The sequence below is a fragment of the Macrobrachium rosenbergii genome, chromosome 3, assembly GCF_040412425.1.
Source record: "Macrobrachium rosenbergii isolate ZJJX-2024 chromosome 3, ASM4041242v1, whole genome shotgun sequence".
Lineage (NCBI taxonomy): Eukaryota > Metazoa > Arthropoda > Malacostraca > Decapoda > Palaemonidae > Macrobrachium > Macrobrachium rosenbergii.
In genome coordinates, this window is record NC_089743.1 from 26,203,698 (window position 1) to 26,221,909 (window position 18,212).

At 43.5% G+C, this 18,212-nt stretch overlaps 1 protein-coding gene across 7 annotated transcripts in view; it reads right to left on the bottom strand.

The window, feature by feature from the left end:
* Positions 1–18,212, bottom strand: part of LOC136853546 (WD repeat domain phosphoinositide-interacting protein 4-like) — a 448,994-nt gene that overhangs the window by 212 nt on the left and 430,570 nt on the right. For all 7 annotated transcript variants that reach the window (XR_010857497.1, XR_010857498.1, XM_067129266.1 and 4 more), the window contains one exon: positions 1–585. This exon is cut by the window's left edge and continues 212 nt beyond it. Coding sequence is in view for 5 of the 7 variants with exons in the window: in XM_067129266.1 (XP_066985367.1) it covers positions 476–585 (110 nt within the window). In the remaining 2 variants the exon portion in view is untranslated. The remainder of the gene's footprint in view (positions 586–18,212) is intronic.

An 18,212-nucleotide genomic window follows, 5' to 3' on the forward strand; every position in this document is an offset into this window, starting at 1 on the left:
ATTAACAATAAAAAATATATCATGAAAACTCATGAAACTACATTTATTTTATTCTCTCAATATTCAGATATTGTTGGCTAACATCATGCATCCCACAAACATCTGTGGGGCAGCAATAAAACAGAAAATATAAAATCAAAATGTTTCAAGTCAATATAATTATAGCAAAAATAATGGCAACCACATTTTTAATATCACTAATGTTACTCTTACCTCGGCTATTTTTAGCTGCCTGCATTTCGATCAAACAGAATTTATCCTCTACAAAAGACTCCTGCATACAAGCAATTTACTATTTAATACAAAAAAAAAAAAAGGAAATGAAACTGCAAAAGACCAAAAAATACCTAAAATGCTTATCACAATAACCACCCTCTAAGGCAAAGAATAAATTATCTTTTTTTCAAACCTGGAAGGACTGAGGATCCTTGACTGTCAGTTGATCTTAACAAAATTCATACAAACATATTCCACTTTAAAATTCTTCATCAGCAACTAGATCCAGGTACACATCGAATGACTCTCTATTGCAGATGCCATCAGCTTTGAACACATACTTATGAAATGTTCCATCAACACATATTGCTGAAAAGAAAAAGCATGACAGGGTGAAGACCATATGTCACAGTTTTGATATACTAATCTAAACATTATAAAATGATTTCATTTACACTTTAAAGCCACACAATCATATTTAACCCAAGTTTATACAAAACATTTTCTGCATTGGAGTGCAAAGGTCGTCATGAAATAATTATTACAGTATTACTATTGGAATTAAATGTGACGACTATGTCAGCTGCATTCTGTCTGTACTGTTTGATCTTCCTTATGACTGCTCATTCTCCGCTACTGCATTCTGCCAGTAACTCTCCTATATTTGTCATTCTTTCATAAGTGGAGAGGTAAATATCTACTGGTGAGGATTCTTTTAAAAAAGGGATTTTGACAAAGGAAAAATCTATTTCTGAGGAAGGCCCCATGTCACCCGGTGAAATTCCATTCATACACGAATTTCTAGGTATAAATTGCTAGATATACCAGAGAAAAAAGAGCTTTCAGGAATGCTGGGGTTACTACCCCCAGATCGAGCGTCTTCTCCAAGAAAGACGTCTGTATAACCAAGGGTGAGTGAAAGGATCACAACCACGGAGCTACACTCGAAAGATATCCCTATGTTAAAACCCCCGGAAGAGAGCGGTGAGCTGTTACAGCTCCCACACACAGACGCCCGCCAGACCGGCGACACCAGCGCCACCTACTTCATTCCAGGCTAGCACCATCCCCAGGCTTGGCATGTGCAAGTAGGGGGGGAGCAGAAGCCACTTTTGGGAGGGTCACCGGGTGACACGGGGCCTTCCTCAGAAATAGATTTTTACTTTGTCAAAATCCCTTTTCTGAGTCCAGCCCCGTGTCAGCCGGTGAAATAGTGATAGAGAATCATGCCAAGACTGCCAACTACGAGGAAACAAGGTAACCTGAAGAAAAACACAAGCTATGAAAATGGTTTTAATAAGGATATCTCTCACATGAAAAATTGAATATTAATTCGAAAAGTACAGTAAACAACCTTAAAATTAGGGTAGAAGTCAACATAACCAACAACATGGCAGGGAAATACATAAAAAATACTTAAGACTATAAAGGCAGAATATATATTAAAAAATACTTAGACTAAAGAGTAAATATAACCTTATAGCTACACACGAGAGAGACATATACAACATGGGGAAAATATATATATATATATGGGATACATGGAGCAAAATAAAAACCGCCCAGTACCCCAAAGACAATCCAGAATCATAACATGTCAAATTACAGTTTCCAATTATAACAAAGACAATAATAATATCAATATGAGGAGCAAGGCAGTGAGGCATGATCAACCAGAAGGGCAAGCAGAGAAGTAAATGAGGCAGGCGGGGGCGGGGGGGGGGGGGGAGGGGGTTAGGGGAAGGATAAAGGATGATAGTTAATTAAGGTGGGGAAATGACACTCCCCACAGCTACTGTAGAAAGTTTCAGGGCTTGAGTGATTTTAAATAGTGGCGTTTAAACACTAGAGGTGATTTCAACCCGTGTATTTGGTAAGTTCTGAGAAATCCATATTATGAAAGTAATTAGTGGAAGTCGCTACTGCTTGAATATCATGAACCTTAGGAACTGAATCTGGGTTAGCTTGTTTAATGAAACACAAAATTTGTTGTCTTATTGCATTTAACGATAGAGTACCACCTTTCTCCCTGATAAAAAGAGGGCCCGACTTACACTGTGGAGTTCTTAAAAGGTAAGACTTTAAGGTATAAACTGGGCATAAAGACTGGTCCTGTGGAAGGGCACCACCTTCCAAGGAGACCACCTGTCTTGAGGGTCCTCATTTTTAGCTAAAAATCTAGGATCAGGAGAAAGGAGGGCTTCTCCGGTCGGGAGGAAACTAACAAAATCATCACCTCTAGAGAGAGCCGATAGCTCTGAGATTCTGGCACCTGAAGCCAAGCTAATCAGAAATAAAGTTTTCCTTAACAGATCCAAATAAGTGCATTGAGAGTTGTCAATCTCAGATGCTAGCTTAAGAACATCATTGAGGAACCACGTAACAGACTGTGGGCGTGAGGAATAGATGAAAAGTAGGAATCTGTAAGGTCAATTTTGAAACCATATAAGAATACCTTCTTCAGGGCTGACTTAGCTGTGGTAATAGTGGCCGGGGCAAGGCCTTTTTCAAACAATGATCTAAAGAAGGTAACTGCTAGGTTAGTAGTCATGGTTTGGGCTTCAGATGTCTTCAAAAAGGAGGCCAATTTTTTGACTGCTGAGTCATATTGTCTGAGAGTAGAATCTCTCTTGTCTGATTCTAAAAACAGAGTGTTAACGGGGTCAATGTTTGCTCCCTTTTGAGCTGCGAACTTTATAAAGTCCATAAAACTAGGGCATTCTGAATTCTTGAGGAAGCTGACACAGTCTTGGTTTGTACTGTTTGGGTCAGTTTGGGCTTGGGAATCCGAAGACTTCGCAACCCCAGTTCCTGAAGAAGAGGGAACCAATTGCTCTTCGGCCAATACGGGGCTACCAGGGCTGGTTGACCTTTGAATGTCCTGAGTTTGTGTAATACTTTCAACAGCAAGTTTATTGGGGGAAACAGATAAATCTTCTCCCAATTGTTCCAATCTATGGTCATTGCGTCCGTGGCGTACGCCTGGGGATCCAGGTTCGGAGCCACATAACAGGGAAGCTTGAAGTTGCTCTCCGTCACGAACAGATCCACTTGGAGACCCGGAACCCGGCAAATCCAATTGAATGATTCTCCGTCCAGAGACCACCCGTCTCCAACGGAGTAGTTCTGACAGGAATCCGCCACCACGTTCCGCACCCCCGCTAGGTGGGTGGCTGACAGATGCCAGCTGTGCTTGTTCGCCAGGGAGAAAATGGCAACCATAACCTGGTTCACTCGACCTGATTTGGAGCCGCCCCTGTTGATGCAATGAACTACCACGGCGCTGTCCAACACCAGTCTGATATGAATCCGGCTGGGGGGGCGGATTTTCTTTAAGGTTAGAAATACCGCCATGGCTTCCAGGGTGTTTATATGGAACCACTGAAACATTGTGGACCACGTCCCTTGTACTTTTTGTTTTGGCGAATACCCTCCCCAGCCGCTTAATGAAGCGTCCGTGTGAACTACTAGCGCCGGAGGGGGAAACTGGAGTGGAACTGTCTTGGACAGGCCACCGACTGTGGACCAAGGCCGCAGTCTCGCCTTTAAAATCCGGGGAATGGAGGAGACCTTGTCTCTGAGCCTGACATTGGCTCGACTCCGCCACACTCTGTTTATGTCTTTTAATTTTGCTTTTAAGAGCAGGTCCGTCACTGAGGCAAATTGAAGAGACCCAAGGATTCTTTCTTGGGCCCAGCGGGATGCTGATTTGTCTTTCAGGAATTTCCTGGTAAGGGAAGCTATCTCCTTCTGCTTGGGAGGCGGGAGGGATAACGTGTAAGAGGACAGATCCCACTGGAGACCCAGCCACTGAAACCGGGACTCCGGAGTCAGGCGGGACTTCTCTCTGTTCAGCTGAAAACCTAACGACTCCAGGAAGTTGATGACCGTGGTCGTGGCCTTCCGACATTCTAGAACTGTTGGAGCCCAAATTATCCAATCGTCTAGGTACGCTGCTAGGGATATCCCTCGGGACCGGAGTTGCTGAACTACCGTGTCCGCCAGCTTTGTAAATATCCTGGGTGCAATATTTAGACCGAAAGGCATGACCCTGAAGGAGTAGGTTTGATTCCCGAGTCTGAAACCCAGGAACGGAGAGAAGCTCCGCGCAACCGGGACGAAATAGTAAGCGTCTGAAAGATCGATAGAGGTGGTGACGGCTCCACACAGAAGTAGAGTCCGTACCTGTGCTACCGTAAGCATGCGAAATTTGTCGCATTTTATGTAAAGATTTAGACGCGACAGATCCAGGATCACTCTTTGCTGATCGGAGTCTTTCTTGGGAACAGTGAATAACCTGCCTTGAAACTTTAGGTGCCTTACTTTCTTTATTGCTCGTTTGTTGAGCAATTCCGCCACGTAGTCCTGTAGGACTCTTGAGGGTGGCTGGTAAAACCTGATCAGAGGAGGAGGGTCTTTGGTCCAGCTCCATCCTAGACCTTTGGACACAATGCTGTGTGCCCAAGGGCTGAAGGACCACTGGTCTCTGAACCAATACAGGCAACCACCTACCTGATTGTTCTCAGTGGGAGGGAGCGGGTTTGTTCCCTCTACCACGTCCAGGTTTACCTCTTGGGGCGGTGTTGGATTTGCCTCTGTAAGGGGCCCGACCTCTTCCCCCCCTTGCGCTCCTATTAAGGCCGTGAAAGAACCCACGGCCCTCATAGGTAGGGTTGTACGCAGGAGAAGCAACGTACGAGGGTGCAGCAAGGGAATGGGCTGGTTGGACCAGCACATATTGTTGGGGATGGGCTTTCGAGGTGGAGGGCTGTGCCACTGCCGAGACCGGGACGGCTTGGACTACCACCTGATGATGGGGTCTCTTGTGTCTCCTGAACCGTTTGCCTCCTATCGTCTGGGGGCCGCCAGATTCTGGGGTCTTCCGCTTATAGGCTGAGATGCCCCAGCGAGAGCGCAGACTCTGGTTAGCTCTTGTAGCCTCCCTGAGTACACTGGTTACTTCTTCTTCAGGGAAGAGGTTAGGGCCTCAGATCGAGCTCTTCATGAGTTTGTTAGGCTCATGACGAATGGTGGCATCGGTAAAGATGAACTTCCTGCATTCGAGCTTGGCCATCATGAAATCGAACAGGTCCGACTGAAATCCTGCTAACAGGGATTTAGCCAAGACCTGGAAGAAGGGCTCGTCTGCACAGGAGATGGCAGTCGCTTCTGTGAGGCAGACGGAGTTCAATGACCGGGCTAGCTTAGTCCGGGCCTCAAATTCCGCCTTCAGCAGGGCTTCCGGTAGCTTAGGAAGCTGTTCAAAAATTGTGTTGAAAACAGTAAGTGTCCAGCTTTCCCACAGTAAAAGTGGACGGAGCGTCAACCCAGAACTCCTCACCCCCTGGGAATACCAGGGATGTGGAGTCTGTCTCCCTCAGTTGAGGCAAAGGATTGCCGTCAAAGCACGCTCTAGCCGTAGCCAGAGCGACTTTGTTTAGGCAAGGAGTCAGGCAACCTATCACCCAGGGCGAACACTGTATAGTTGCCCTTGAAAGGTGTGAGTTTGGTATTGTCTGCCTGCCACTCCGTCAGAGTGCGCAGGAGAGCCGACTGAGCTTGGTCCCTAGGGAAGATCACTGTCTCTCTAGGAACCTTGTCTGAGCGTACCCAGGCTTCTTCCGTCAGCCTAACGAAGCCTGGATAAGGGGGCAAGAGATCGGCGGGAAAGAACTCAAGTTCTTCCAACCGTCTCGTGCCAAGACCTTCCACAGTTAAAGTACCCTCGTGTTGAATAGCACGGAGGGCGAAACGCCAAGGGTTCCCGACATCAAAGGGAGGGAGATCAGCCGTGTCCGGAATAGTATACTGTGGTTCGGCTCCGCCAGGGCGAGCCATCCCTGCCAGTATATTATCATGGCTGGTAAGTTTTTCGGAGATCTGAGTAAACTTCGACTCAACCTCCGCCGAGAACCTCTCGAATAGTTGATTTGCAAACGCCTCCGGATCAAAGGCAGGCTGGCGAGGAGGGCTTGGTTTTGATGCCCTCTTACTCGCGCCTTTGCCGGAGGTACCAGGTTTGCTCCCGGAGGCTACAGGTGCGGAGACCTTAGCCTTCGACGGGGGGAAAGGCGAGGCTTTCCTGGAAGACGAGGACTTAAAGCCCTTCGCCTTCCATGAAGTCTTCAGCTTCAGCTTGGGGACAGCTGATGGAGCCCTGTCACCCAAGGTGGAAGACTTTACAAAACCTGCAAAGGAAGAGATAGATGAAGCTGGGGAGTCAAAAAGGGGGCCCGCCCCCGCAACCTCACTTACCTTGCTACTTACCACCTGGTCCTGTTCGGTATTCATTGGTTCCAGGTCCAAGTCTAACGCGGCGACGTCCTCCGATACCTCCGCGTACAGGATGTCCTCTTGGGGTGGCTGGGTCGCATCCCGGATCTGCTGGATGATGGGGGTGACTAGTTCTTCCGGCACTGCAGCCGCCACCCGGCGCCATATAAAGCAGGTCCTCAACTTAATCGAGGACATAAGGCTTCCCGACGGAACATTCCTCCCGAACCCAGCCACCCAGGCGGAGAGACTCAAGAGAAGTCTTCTTGGAGGACTCGTCCGCCTGTAAGAGAACAGACAATTAGGGTTGAACGAAAAGACGGTTCGAAAACCATATAAACACTACATCGATATAAGGAGCGTAATAAGAAAAACTGTATCTTACCGACTTGACGTCCTGGATGCCAGCACACAGAGCGAAGCAAACCTCACAGCCGTCAGGGTGCCAGACAATCAGGTCATCTAACCGACCGCACAACCAGCGTGGGTCCGCACACCACGTGTCCATAGGGCTGCTGAAGCGGCGGTGCACCCGCTCCTCACAACGAACAGTCTGTAAGTGTAAAAAGTACATGAACCTACCACTCTAAGTAACCTAAAGCTGGAAGGCCAGGGTATTTCAGCTTACAACCGGAATGCTCCGTGTAGAGAGAAAACCCCCTCGTCAAGGACGAGACCACCAAGCCATAAATTAAACAGAGTGGGAGGCAAGATACTTCCAGTCCCCGGAATACTCCGGTGGTATGAAAGGCTTGAGACAACAGGGACCCACCACAAGGGCTGCCAGCAAAAAGGACGGCGGAACCCCAGGGTGGAGCACCGGACTCAAAATACATATAAAATAATAATAGTGGCGGAGTGAGATGCTCACTCCGCTAGATAAACTAAATATATATACAATATTCAGGTAAAATAATATACAAGTGATGGTAAAAAAGAGAAATCCACTCCGGAGACCAGAGGAATCTCTCTTATCTCATGACTCCCCCTCTCTCGAACCTCCCCGCCAGTGAAACAAGGTGGGTGAGATGCCCGTCATGATAGGCCAAGTATATAACATAAGCCGGAGCAGGTGTCAACAACCCAACCAAGCAACCCGACGGAGAGTGAATAAGATTCAGGAGAGAATGTTCGAAACCGCTCGAATCGGAGCGAGTAAACGAAACATCGAAACAAACACAGCGCTGCCGGGGGCTGGTTCTGGGAGGGAGCGAATCTTTCCACCAGAGGGAGTCCCCAACTCGGAGAAAACGCCATCTAGCGTCACCCGCACGAGTAGAGCAAGAGCTGGTGGGGGGGGGGGGGAGGGTGTTGGGGTAGGGAAGGGGAGTAGGCTACGAGAGTGAAAACAGGAGACAAGGGAAAATGATTCACCCGCTCGACTGCAAGCACACGTCACGCCAAGAATATAATATAAACTTGGTAGGACGAGCCTACTCCAGAGGGAAGGGATGCGACCAAGAACTCAACGCCCAACTCCTGACTAGGCAAAGCCTAAATGAATATCCGAACTAGGCCTAGCCTAGGCTAACGGAAGGAGTACGGGGAGGGTGGAGGAAGGGAAACAGGGAGAGAAATTCTGTGCCGAGAACCAACCGGGACCGAAAAGAGGGGGGCAAAAAAGGTGAATAGCCTAGAGGAGACACACCCAATGAACTCTACTCCTTCGAAAAGAAGGGGGAGAACAAAGGGGCTCACTCTGCCACCCCCAAAACGGCCACAGAGGAAACAGTAACAAAACTCCCTCGACCTGATGGACCACTCCACACCTAACCTATGAGGGGGCGAGAGGACAAGGAAGCAATACGAGCCTAACATGATAGGCAAGGGAAAAAGACCCACACATTACAAAAAAACCACCACACAATAAACATAAGAATAATTCTAAGAATAATTTCTAAGAATAATGTGCTCATGCGAGGTGCGTAGCCTACCTCGGAGGAGCGGCTAGACCTAAAGCTGCCGCAACCTCGAAGCGGTAACAAAAAAATATATATAAAAGCACCAACGCCAAAACTAATAATAATAATAATATTAATATTAATAATAATAATAAGTTAATACCAACTAGGAACTCAACCTGGGGGGAGACCTAAGCGGGGCATGACGGGGACCTAATAGGGACTCGTATGGGTTCATCGAGAATCTAATAAAACTCCAATGAAGCCACCGCAGGAAACCCGCCAGGAGGAGAACCGGGGGAACAGATAAGAATATAACGACAAGGAGACAACCCCGACAGAAAAAACTGAGGGGGTCGCCTCATGGTCAACATGGCTGGCTAGGGGATGCCGTGGCGTCATAACAACGATCTCATAATTGTGAAAAAAAGAGACAAATTCAGCCAAACTTATCGAAAAAACCCCACAATAAGATGGTACTTAACTTGGAGATGGTAAAACTGCTTGAAGACATGTCGAAACAGTTGAAATAAATCCAAAGGGCACAAGCACAAAAATTTTGCTGGTAACAGTCACGTGCTAGAAAATGGAATGTAGTAGGTGGTGCTGGTGTCGCCGGTCTGGCGGGCGTCTGTGTGTGGGAGCTGTAATGGCTCACCGCTCTCTTCCGGGGATTTTAACAGGGATATCTTTCGAGTGTAGCTCCGTGGTTGTGATCCTTTCACTCACCCTTGGTTATACCGACGTCTTCCTTGGAGAAGACGCCGATCTGGGGGTAGTAACCCCAGCATTCCTGAAAGCTCTTTTTTCTCTGGTATATCTAGCAATTTATACCTAGAAATTCGTGTATGAATGGAATTTCACCGGCTGACACGGGGCTGGACTCAGAAAGAATATAATACTCTGTATATTTATGTTTCAAAGCAAGAAAGTCTTGAGCTGGTACTGAAACAAGGTGTATGTTGTCCTTGGGGGTCCCAACCCACTTTCCTCCCCCTCCTGAGGTGTTCCCCTCAGTGCCGACTCAGGACTTCCTTGTAAACATCACACTTTTTCTGCAACTTGGATGTATTATATTCTTGTTATTAAAAGAATTCCCACCAACAAATGTTTACTTCTCCCTTAATGAAAGAATGACAAATACAAGAGTTAACGGAAGAATGCAACAACAGAAAGCGCAACTATAAGATATTAATACAAATTTCTACAAACTGAATGCAGCTGATGCAACAATCGCATTTAATTCCATTTGTCTGAAACAGATTCTACCTGTGTATTATTATTATTGCTATTATTTGGACAGAGTCCCTCTTTTAGGGGAGTTGTTAAAAACAATTGCTGTTTCAACAACATTTAGCTTGTTACAGAGTCTTCTCTATTCTTATTATAGTCTTCTCATCTGCAGGTAGGCAGTACAGTATAGTAAATTTCCAAAGGACATGGAAAGATATTCTGCTTTTGTTGTTTATTGTACTCTTATGCCTTGACACACAAGCAGCTGGTCATCTAATGAGAGAATACAGTATACACATTCCACGGTTAACAGTGGAGGTTCCGTCCCCTGCTGAGTGCCGCTAACTGAAAATCGGCAATAATAGCGCCGAAAATCTCGCTTAACGGCGCCGTCAACCAAATATTGGTGCTGAAAACCCTGTTTAACGCCCGCCGGTAAGCGGGGACTGCCTATATGAAATTAAAAGGTGAACAGGTATTGATAGCAGGAAAGATGGACTGATGTCTGGTGGGACGAATTTTCACTGGTCAATTTCTGCCTTAAGGGATCGAAGTTGCAAAGCCCACAAGCGTTTGAACCTTCTTGGCTGTGTTAATCAGGAGGCTGGGGGGGTTTTTACTGATGCATCCCCTGCTGGTATTACTGGTGTAAACATGCAGGGTCTCTCTCTCTCTCTCTCTCTCTCTCGTTGGTATTAGGCACCAACTGGTTTCACCCATTTCTCCTGACGATTGTTGGGAGAAATTCAGTTTCTTTAACAGTATTCATGCTGTGCTTTTTCCCCATGATATGCAATGATTCAAGAAACCTGAATTGTCAGTCTGTTGCTGTGTCTATAATCTTTACAGCATTAATCAACTCATCCCTTTTTGGTCTTCTCTGGTGTTCATGGTTGTAATGGTTGAATATGGCACCTTCTTGTAGGTGACATGAAAGACGTTTTGATAATGTGGTAATTGTCATCCCAAGATATGAGTGGTGAAATTACTGCGGGAAAGAAGAGAAATTCTTATTAAAGTGTTCATCTAAATTTTTATCATTACAGTACTTACATTTGCTAAGTTTTCTCTTATTACATTACTTACGTCTTTCGGATCATGTATTCTTTTCCATCTTTTAATATGGCATGGTGGCATGGGTACCATTTATATTCCTGAATTTTTTCCAAAATTTTTTGTATGGGAGTATTATATTAAAGAGATCCGTGAGATGATTCTTCCTCGAATTACTTTATCAAATTTTGCAGATACTTTGTTGTATGTATGTTCTATTGTATCAATTTCTAGTAATAATATAGTTATTTTTTGTAAATTTTCTTCTAATACTGGTAATGTTTTATTATACTTATTGAACATTATATTCAAATTAGCTTATCAGACCACCATGGAACTTTGTGTTTTGTTGGGTGAGATTTTGATTTTTGTGAGACTCCTTTATCAGCAGTAGTTTTACTGAAATTAAGAAATTCATTAGGTTCATTATGATCTTTTAAATACTCAAATGGTTGTATGTTCCTGGTGTGCAATTCATATCGCTCCTAATCTGCTTTATAAATGTTATATAATGAGGGACATGCTTTGCAGGATTATTCTGTAAGAAGAAAATTAATATTGGAAAATGATCACTGGTGTACAAGTCATCAAATGTACTCCAATCTAATCTGTCTACTGTACTTGATGCACATAGAGTTAAGTCTACGGAGGATAATGTTCCATGTGTTATTGCACCATCTTGTGCATGACATGAGATCCTCTTCAACAGCTTCATGGTGGTCATTCCGATGTCAGTGACGGGACATCCACGGACAAGGTATGAAAACTGGTAGACCACGTTCCTCTGCTTCAGAGGGTCTCTTGTCAGCGGGGACAGGTTATTCTTCATAATAGATCCCTGGTGCGTCAATTCCCCATTATCCTGCATCCCATCTCATTGTGGTTAGGTAAGTTACCTCAAAGTCATATAGGTAACACAGACAGGTTCTTCTACCCATTCTTATTCTTTGTTAATCCCTCACGTGACTTTAACATGGACTATTTTTCATCTGGGTAATTAGGAGTCTTTTCTTTAGAGCTAGACCATTTTGCAACTTGTCAATTTCTTTCGTATGCTCTTATGAGGGTGAACAGAGGCTACACTATAAAAAAAAACTGGTTTTGTTGTAGAAAAACTTTTTTTTAGTAGCTGATGCAAGTCCTCAACCCCACCCACTTTCCCTGACAAAAAGGCATGGGAATATTTGGTGGATGTTTTCTTTCACAGACTTCATGAATAATAATGGGGCTTGGCAAACCTGTGCCACTGTTTGCCACATCTGTGAAGGAGGGTGAATTGTCATCTTATGGGTAATTGCTGTAGGCAGGATCCTTCCTGCCTTGAGTTCATTTATACTCCCTCACTGTATCAACACTGGCACATTACCAGCCTATTACATCTACTGTATTAGAGAATTTTTGATGTTCGTTGGTATCTTAGAAGCGCCATTGGGACCATAAGGGTAACTAATGATGAATCGCGGCTACCAAAAACAGGTTTTTCCCATGTTAAAATCTGTTTTACACTTTTTTTTATAGCGTAGTCGCTTGTTTCATCCTCAAGGAGTTACCTTCCGTGATCTACCAGAGCTCCATGGTGACCAAACTAATATCAAAGAACTCTCTTCTAGTTGGTCTTTTTGGCCAGGTGTTGTGTCGTAATGATTAACATTATAACACGTGATGGAGTATATAATGGACTCAAATATAAGATGGCATTTTCCCTTATCTTCAGCGAAGCTGAACCTCGTTTTTCCAATGTCAAAATAACCTGCAAGAAAGAAAAGTGACTATTGCGCATGTGCATCCGCCCTCGTTTACAACCCGGCCTGTAAAGGCCAAGGAGCCATTAACTCCCTTTGGTCTATAGTCAACGGTTCACATTGTTACCAGCGCTCTGAAAAGATTAGACTTTTTTCTCCGTTTTCATTATCAAGGATCATGGAAATATAAAAAATAGCAAGATAAGTGCTTAATATTGAAGTTTCAGTTGAAAGTTTTAATTTTAAACTTTCGGAATTGATAATTTACTTTTGTAAGGTGGAACCCGGCTTGTTGTTTGCTACCCAGTTTCAGTTTCGTAAAGCTTTGATTGCTACAAAGTTTCATAAAGCAAAAATTGTTTTAAATTCTAACTAAATGCTTTGACTAAAAGAAATGTTCCGCAACTCATTATTACTATAGAAAATCCTTTCAGATTATGCGATGGCTACCATAATCTAGGCAGTAAGTGAGAATAATTTAGACTAGATTAATAGTGATGTTGTCTGTAGCCTATGCCCTAGGATTACGTATCCGTAAGTGGCCTAGCTTAGACCAAGGACCCTAGGATCAGATAACAATATATGGGCAAAATAAATTGATAGCCTAACAATAAGGCTACTTATTAGTATAAATTTTTTCCTTTTACATAAGCCTGTGCACTTAAGCATGAGCTAAATAATCCAGGACTAGCCTCGGCATTACCTTAACTCAAGTTAAGTGATAACTTTTTATGAAACATCCCATTTTTGGACTAAATTGTTAGCCTAGACCATGTAATCTAGGGTTAGATGAAATAGTAATTAGGACTAGATGAAACACTGATCTGTACTGGATGAGATGGTAACCTAGCCTTAAGGCTACATACTAAGGTAGGCTAATTGTGTTTTATGTAACCCATACACTTAAGTGTGAATTAAATAATTCAGATTAGGTAGTAGCCTAGATAAGAGTAAGTTATAGCCTGGCTATAAACAACAACCTGGGTTGGACAAAAAACAGTAGACTATAAGGTTACATATTAGTAAGTTTTCAATTTTTATATAGCCTAGCCTATACATTTAAGAGTGATCTATAATAATCTGGATTAGGCAATACCCTATACTAGGTTAAGAAAGAACAAACAGTATCCTAGGCTCAATAAAATAACCTAGTTTTTTATGACTCGGCAGCATATCTGTAAGGCTACATACTAGTAGGGTCTTACATAGCCTATATCCTTAAAGGTGATATAAACCTAGAACAGGCAGTAGCCTAACCAAATTAAGTAGGAAACCCTTTTTAAGGAATATCCTACTATTAGCCTAAAACAGCAATGGCCGAATATCAGATAAAAGGGTAGTCTTGGCCACATGAAACAGAAAACCAGATTATAAGAGGATTATTTTCTGTAGAGTTTATATCTTCAAGTTGTAAATAAGCCTAGAATAGGTTAAGCAGAACCCTCTAAGAAATCCTCTATTCTTAGCTTAACGTAGATTATACTAGAAGCATTAGCCTAAGCTATATAAAACAGTAGCTTGGGTTAGTTAAACAAATAAGTTTCTAGTAGTTAATCTGAATGGCATGGCAATTGGAATAAAAAATTTCACTTGGCCATTGCAAAAGAACTAGCAGTGTATAAGTGAAAACTAACCTAAACCTTAGAGGGTTTAAATTAACATAGATACTTAATTAAATGTATTACAACTGCACACTTGCAAACAAGTTAACCTGTAATATGGAAACTACAGTATATGAGGAACTAAAGAAGTGTCCCTCACTTAAAAACAATTAATACTAACTAGCTTCTAATAACAACTTGCTTTATATCACTACAGGGCCACCATTAGGCAGGATCCTCAGTTCAAGTGTTCAGTGGCAAATTGCTTGGTTCACTTTTTGCCAGTGGGTACAGCCCAAACCACCTGCCATGAGCATAGTCCTTGTAAAAAACAAGGAAAATTTGCTTGGTCGCCATACGTGGGTGAGATTGTAGTATGCTCCTGGCAACAAGTTTTAAGGACGAAACAGCTCCTTTTAAGCTATCTCAGTGGGTCCTAGGGTTCAGTAGGGGTGAGGAAGGGGGAGATTATATCTTTCCAGCAGAACTCTGGCAGCAGATATTTAACCCTTTCTCTGAACAACATCAATGTTTGGGCCAAAACCCAGTAACATCAGTCCCCAATAACGCCCAGGTTAACCCCGCAGAGGAAGTAGAGGAAATCTTTACATGGAGTTGACATTCTTATTAAAGAATATGAAGTGGACATTGCCACTGAAATGGCCCTGCTGAACCCAGAAGGCTCAGGGGCACAAATTTTAGCTAGCCATGGGAGAGAAACCTTCCAGAGGGAATTCTATTCCCCATGCAGCTATCGTTGTAGAACAGGATCTTTCCCCCAAAAGGGATACTGGGATCCACCTAACTCAGACTGAAATGACTACATTTTTGGAAGGGTATAGTGACTTGCCCAGGGCTTCTGCCCCTTGATTAACAGGCAGTTACAGTTCAGTTGCTGAAGCTCAGTTAGACTGCACAAGCTCCCCCAAAAGGGATACACAGTTTGCGGCAAGCTCCTCCAAAAGGAATACACAGTTTGTGGCAAGCTCCCCCAAAAGGGATACACAGTTTGCGGCATTTGATCAGTTCCGTAAAGAAACAGTACCATCAAAGATGCCCTTGCCACAGAACAGCAATATATAAGGGACATGAAGCATGATTTTAAAAAGGAAAGTATGTCAGTCATGTGCACCCCAAAAGTGTTAAAAGGACTACATCCTGTAACCAAAAAGTAAGTGTGGATACACATGCTGCCCAAACAAGGTCTAATGTTAGAATTCCAACTGGAAACAACAAAAGGGTCAGTTTGGAACACAGAACTTCAGATCAAAACATAATAGGGGCTCCAATACTCACCCCTGATGATACTGATAATCCCTGGGAAGACGTCTCATTGTGCATTTTCTCTCCTGATGGCAAGTATGTAATTAATGAGAGACAAAACTATGATTGAAGTTGTATATGTAGAATTTACAAATGGCAGCATTCCCTAATACAGAATGGCACCTGGTACCATCTTCACCAGACATGGAGAAACCACTAACAGAAACAGTTTTCTTACCTGTGCCTATAGCATTAAAAGCTGTAGAAATCACCCTTTACCAGGTCAATGAAAAATGGATCTCTACTTCCATTTTGAATAAGACCCAAGTTGCTCACCAAGTAGCCCCAGCCTTCTGTCCCTTCACTTTCAAAATATTAATCATGTAATCATGTGAAGACGGATTTTCAGAATTTGTAGTAACTACAAACAAGAGACAATGGCAGAATTAAAACCATCTGCCACAGTCATCCCAGTTTCGGGAAATTCCACCAAGGAATGGGCAACACTGCAACTCCTTTTGAAAGGAAAAAGCTCCCCTCAGATATAGCTACTCAGCAGTTTGGGACCCCTATGAGAAGACTCTCAGAGGGTACAGCCTCATCAGAATTTTATGCTAGGCTCCGACTCCTTAGTATTATAACCTATACCACCTTGCTGGAAGTTGTCACCTAAAGGCTTCCAGAAGATTCCAGGATAATTTTTGCTCTTGAGGCCAAAAGTCTTATGAGAACCCAATGGGAAGCACTCTCTGAATTCCTAGAATGGCGCATAAAAGTGAGAATGGAAGCATAGGAGAGCTCCATCAAATCACTCTCCAATGTCACTGCATCATTACATTCTAACCCCTTCTGTAAGGACCTGTTTGAGGAGTCTGTTGTGGCTCAACTCAACTCAACGAGCACGTCCACCTACAGAATTGTACAGGAAACAAAGAACTCAAAATTTCCCTTTACCCAACTCCAATAAAAGGCTCATTTTGATAAAAATCATATAAGCCTTCAGTCACCCCCAAAAATTTTCCTCAAAAAAGAGGTAGGTGGTCAGAAGGGACAATTCCCTACAAAGGGACAACAACAACAGCAAGGACATCTTTTTTCACAAGGTCCAAAAATCATTTTATAGGGGGAAAAAGGAAAAGCAACACCTGGAATGTATCAAAGGTGAAGGCAGAGGAGGAGGCAGATACCAAAAGGAATTATATTGGTTAAGGGTCAGCTTCGACGACATCACAGACAATAGAAGTTTTCCGGGTGGGGGGGAGACACAGCATTATTTATATGTGCAGAAAGGCCCTGTTAATGGGGCCCATAGAGAGAAACATGTGTATATTCGCCACCAGGGATGTCTCTTCAGTGTCCTCAAAAAGGATTCCTCCAAAAGAAGAGTGATCCTCAACCAATCAACACTGAACACGCACACTGTTTGCCAAAAGTTTCGGATAATTACCACTAAGTACATTGAATCATTCCAAAAGGGACTTAAGACAGTTTCTATAGATCTGAAAGGTACATATTGGCATCCCTACAGCCGTTCCCTTCTGCCCCTTCCTAAGGTTCCACATAGGAAAAGATACATACAGATTCAAAGTCATGCCCTTTGGGCTAAACATTGCCTAAAGAACATCTTACAAAATTAGCAATGGTATTTGTTCGAGAACTCAAACAAAAAGATCTGGGGCTCACAAGAAAAGACTGCTTGAAAAACCTAAGAGCAATGGTCAACTGACTACAGTCAAAAGGTTTTATAATAAATTTGAAAACACCCCACCTCATTCATGCCCAGCAGACACAATCAGTGGCTGGGACTGTGTTGGGATACTCTTCACGGCCTGTTGTCTCTCCCCATCATACTCAAAACAGAATAAGGCAAGTCCTCAAAAGGTTCCTTGCACAGCCCAGAGTTTCCAGATGGCAATCTGAATGTATGATGGGCCTGCTGCAGTTTGCATCAGTAATAGATCCAATACCTAGATTGCAACTAAAAATGTTAAATTCTGGCTATCGCATGCAAGGAGAAAGATGCGAGACTGACCTCATCAAAGGATTAAAAGTTGGGGAAATACTTCGGCCTTGGATCCGGAAGGAATCTTGAGCGAAACAGGTCACCCTGACTCCTCTGTCTTTATGAGTGACAATACACACAGATGCCTCATTGACAGGTTGGGAGGATCTTGGGAGGATCATCAGGTGGTAGGGAGGTGATCGGCTACTCTGAGGAAATTTTATATCAATTTCCTGGAGCTGATAGCTGCCTTTTTGTCTCTCAAAAACACAAACCTCCAGAAGAGAGAGACACCATAACTACAATATCCTACATCAAGAGGTCAGGATCACTTTCACCTCCTCTCAATATGGTAATGCTAGCCATCTTTTGGATGGCACAAGCAAGGAACTGGCACATGTCTGCAATTCACCTTACATTGTAATAGCAGGCTCTCTATCAAGGAAAACGACAGCCTCAACAAGAGTGGATGTTGGACAACCACTCATTTCAAACAATAGCCAGCTTGCTTCCACAACTGGAAGTGGACCTGTTCACCACATACTAGAATCACAAACTCATAATATATGTGTCTCTGAACCCGGACAGTCAAGCAACAGCAAGAGATAGAACAAGGGGAGGACGATATCTTTTTCTCCATTGTCCCAGATTTCGAAGGTTTGAGCAAACTTTTAACCTTCAAAAGAACAGTTTGCTTAATAGCCCAAATTGGCCAAACAGGCATTGGTTCCTATTACTTCAACAACAGATGAAAAGATCAGTTCCATTATTGTCTGCTGTTCTATTCCAGACAGTAGGAGGAAAAGTCGTTTACGCATCCTCCTTTCTGAGCCAAGACCTTCATGTACAGATTTTTAAAAAATATCTAGTGTGAAAATTACTCACCCAGTATTGCTAGGTACCTAGTGCAAAAATTACAGACATCATC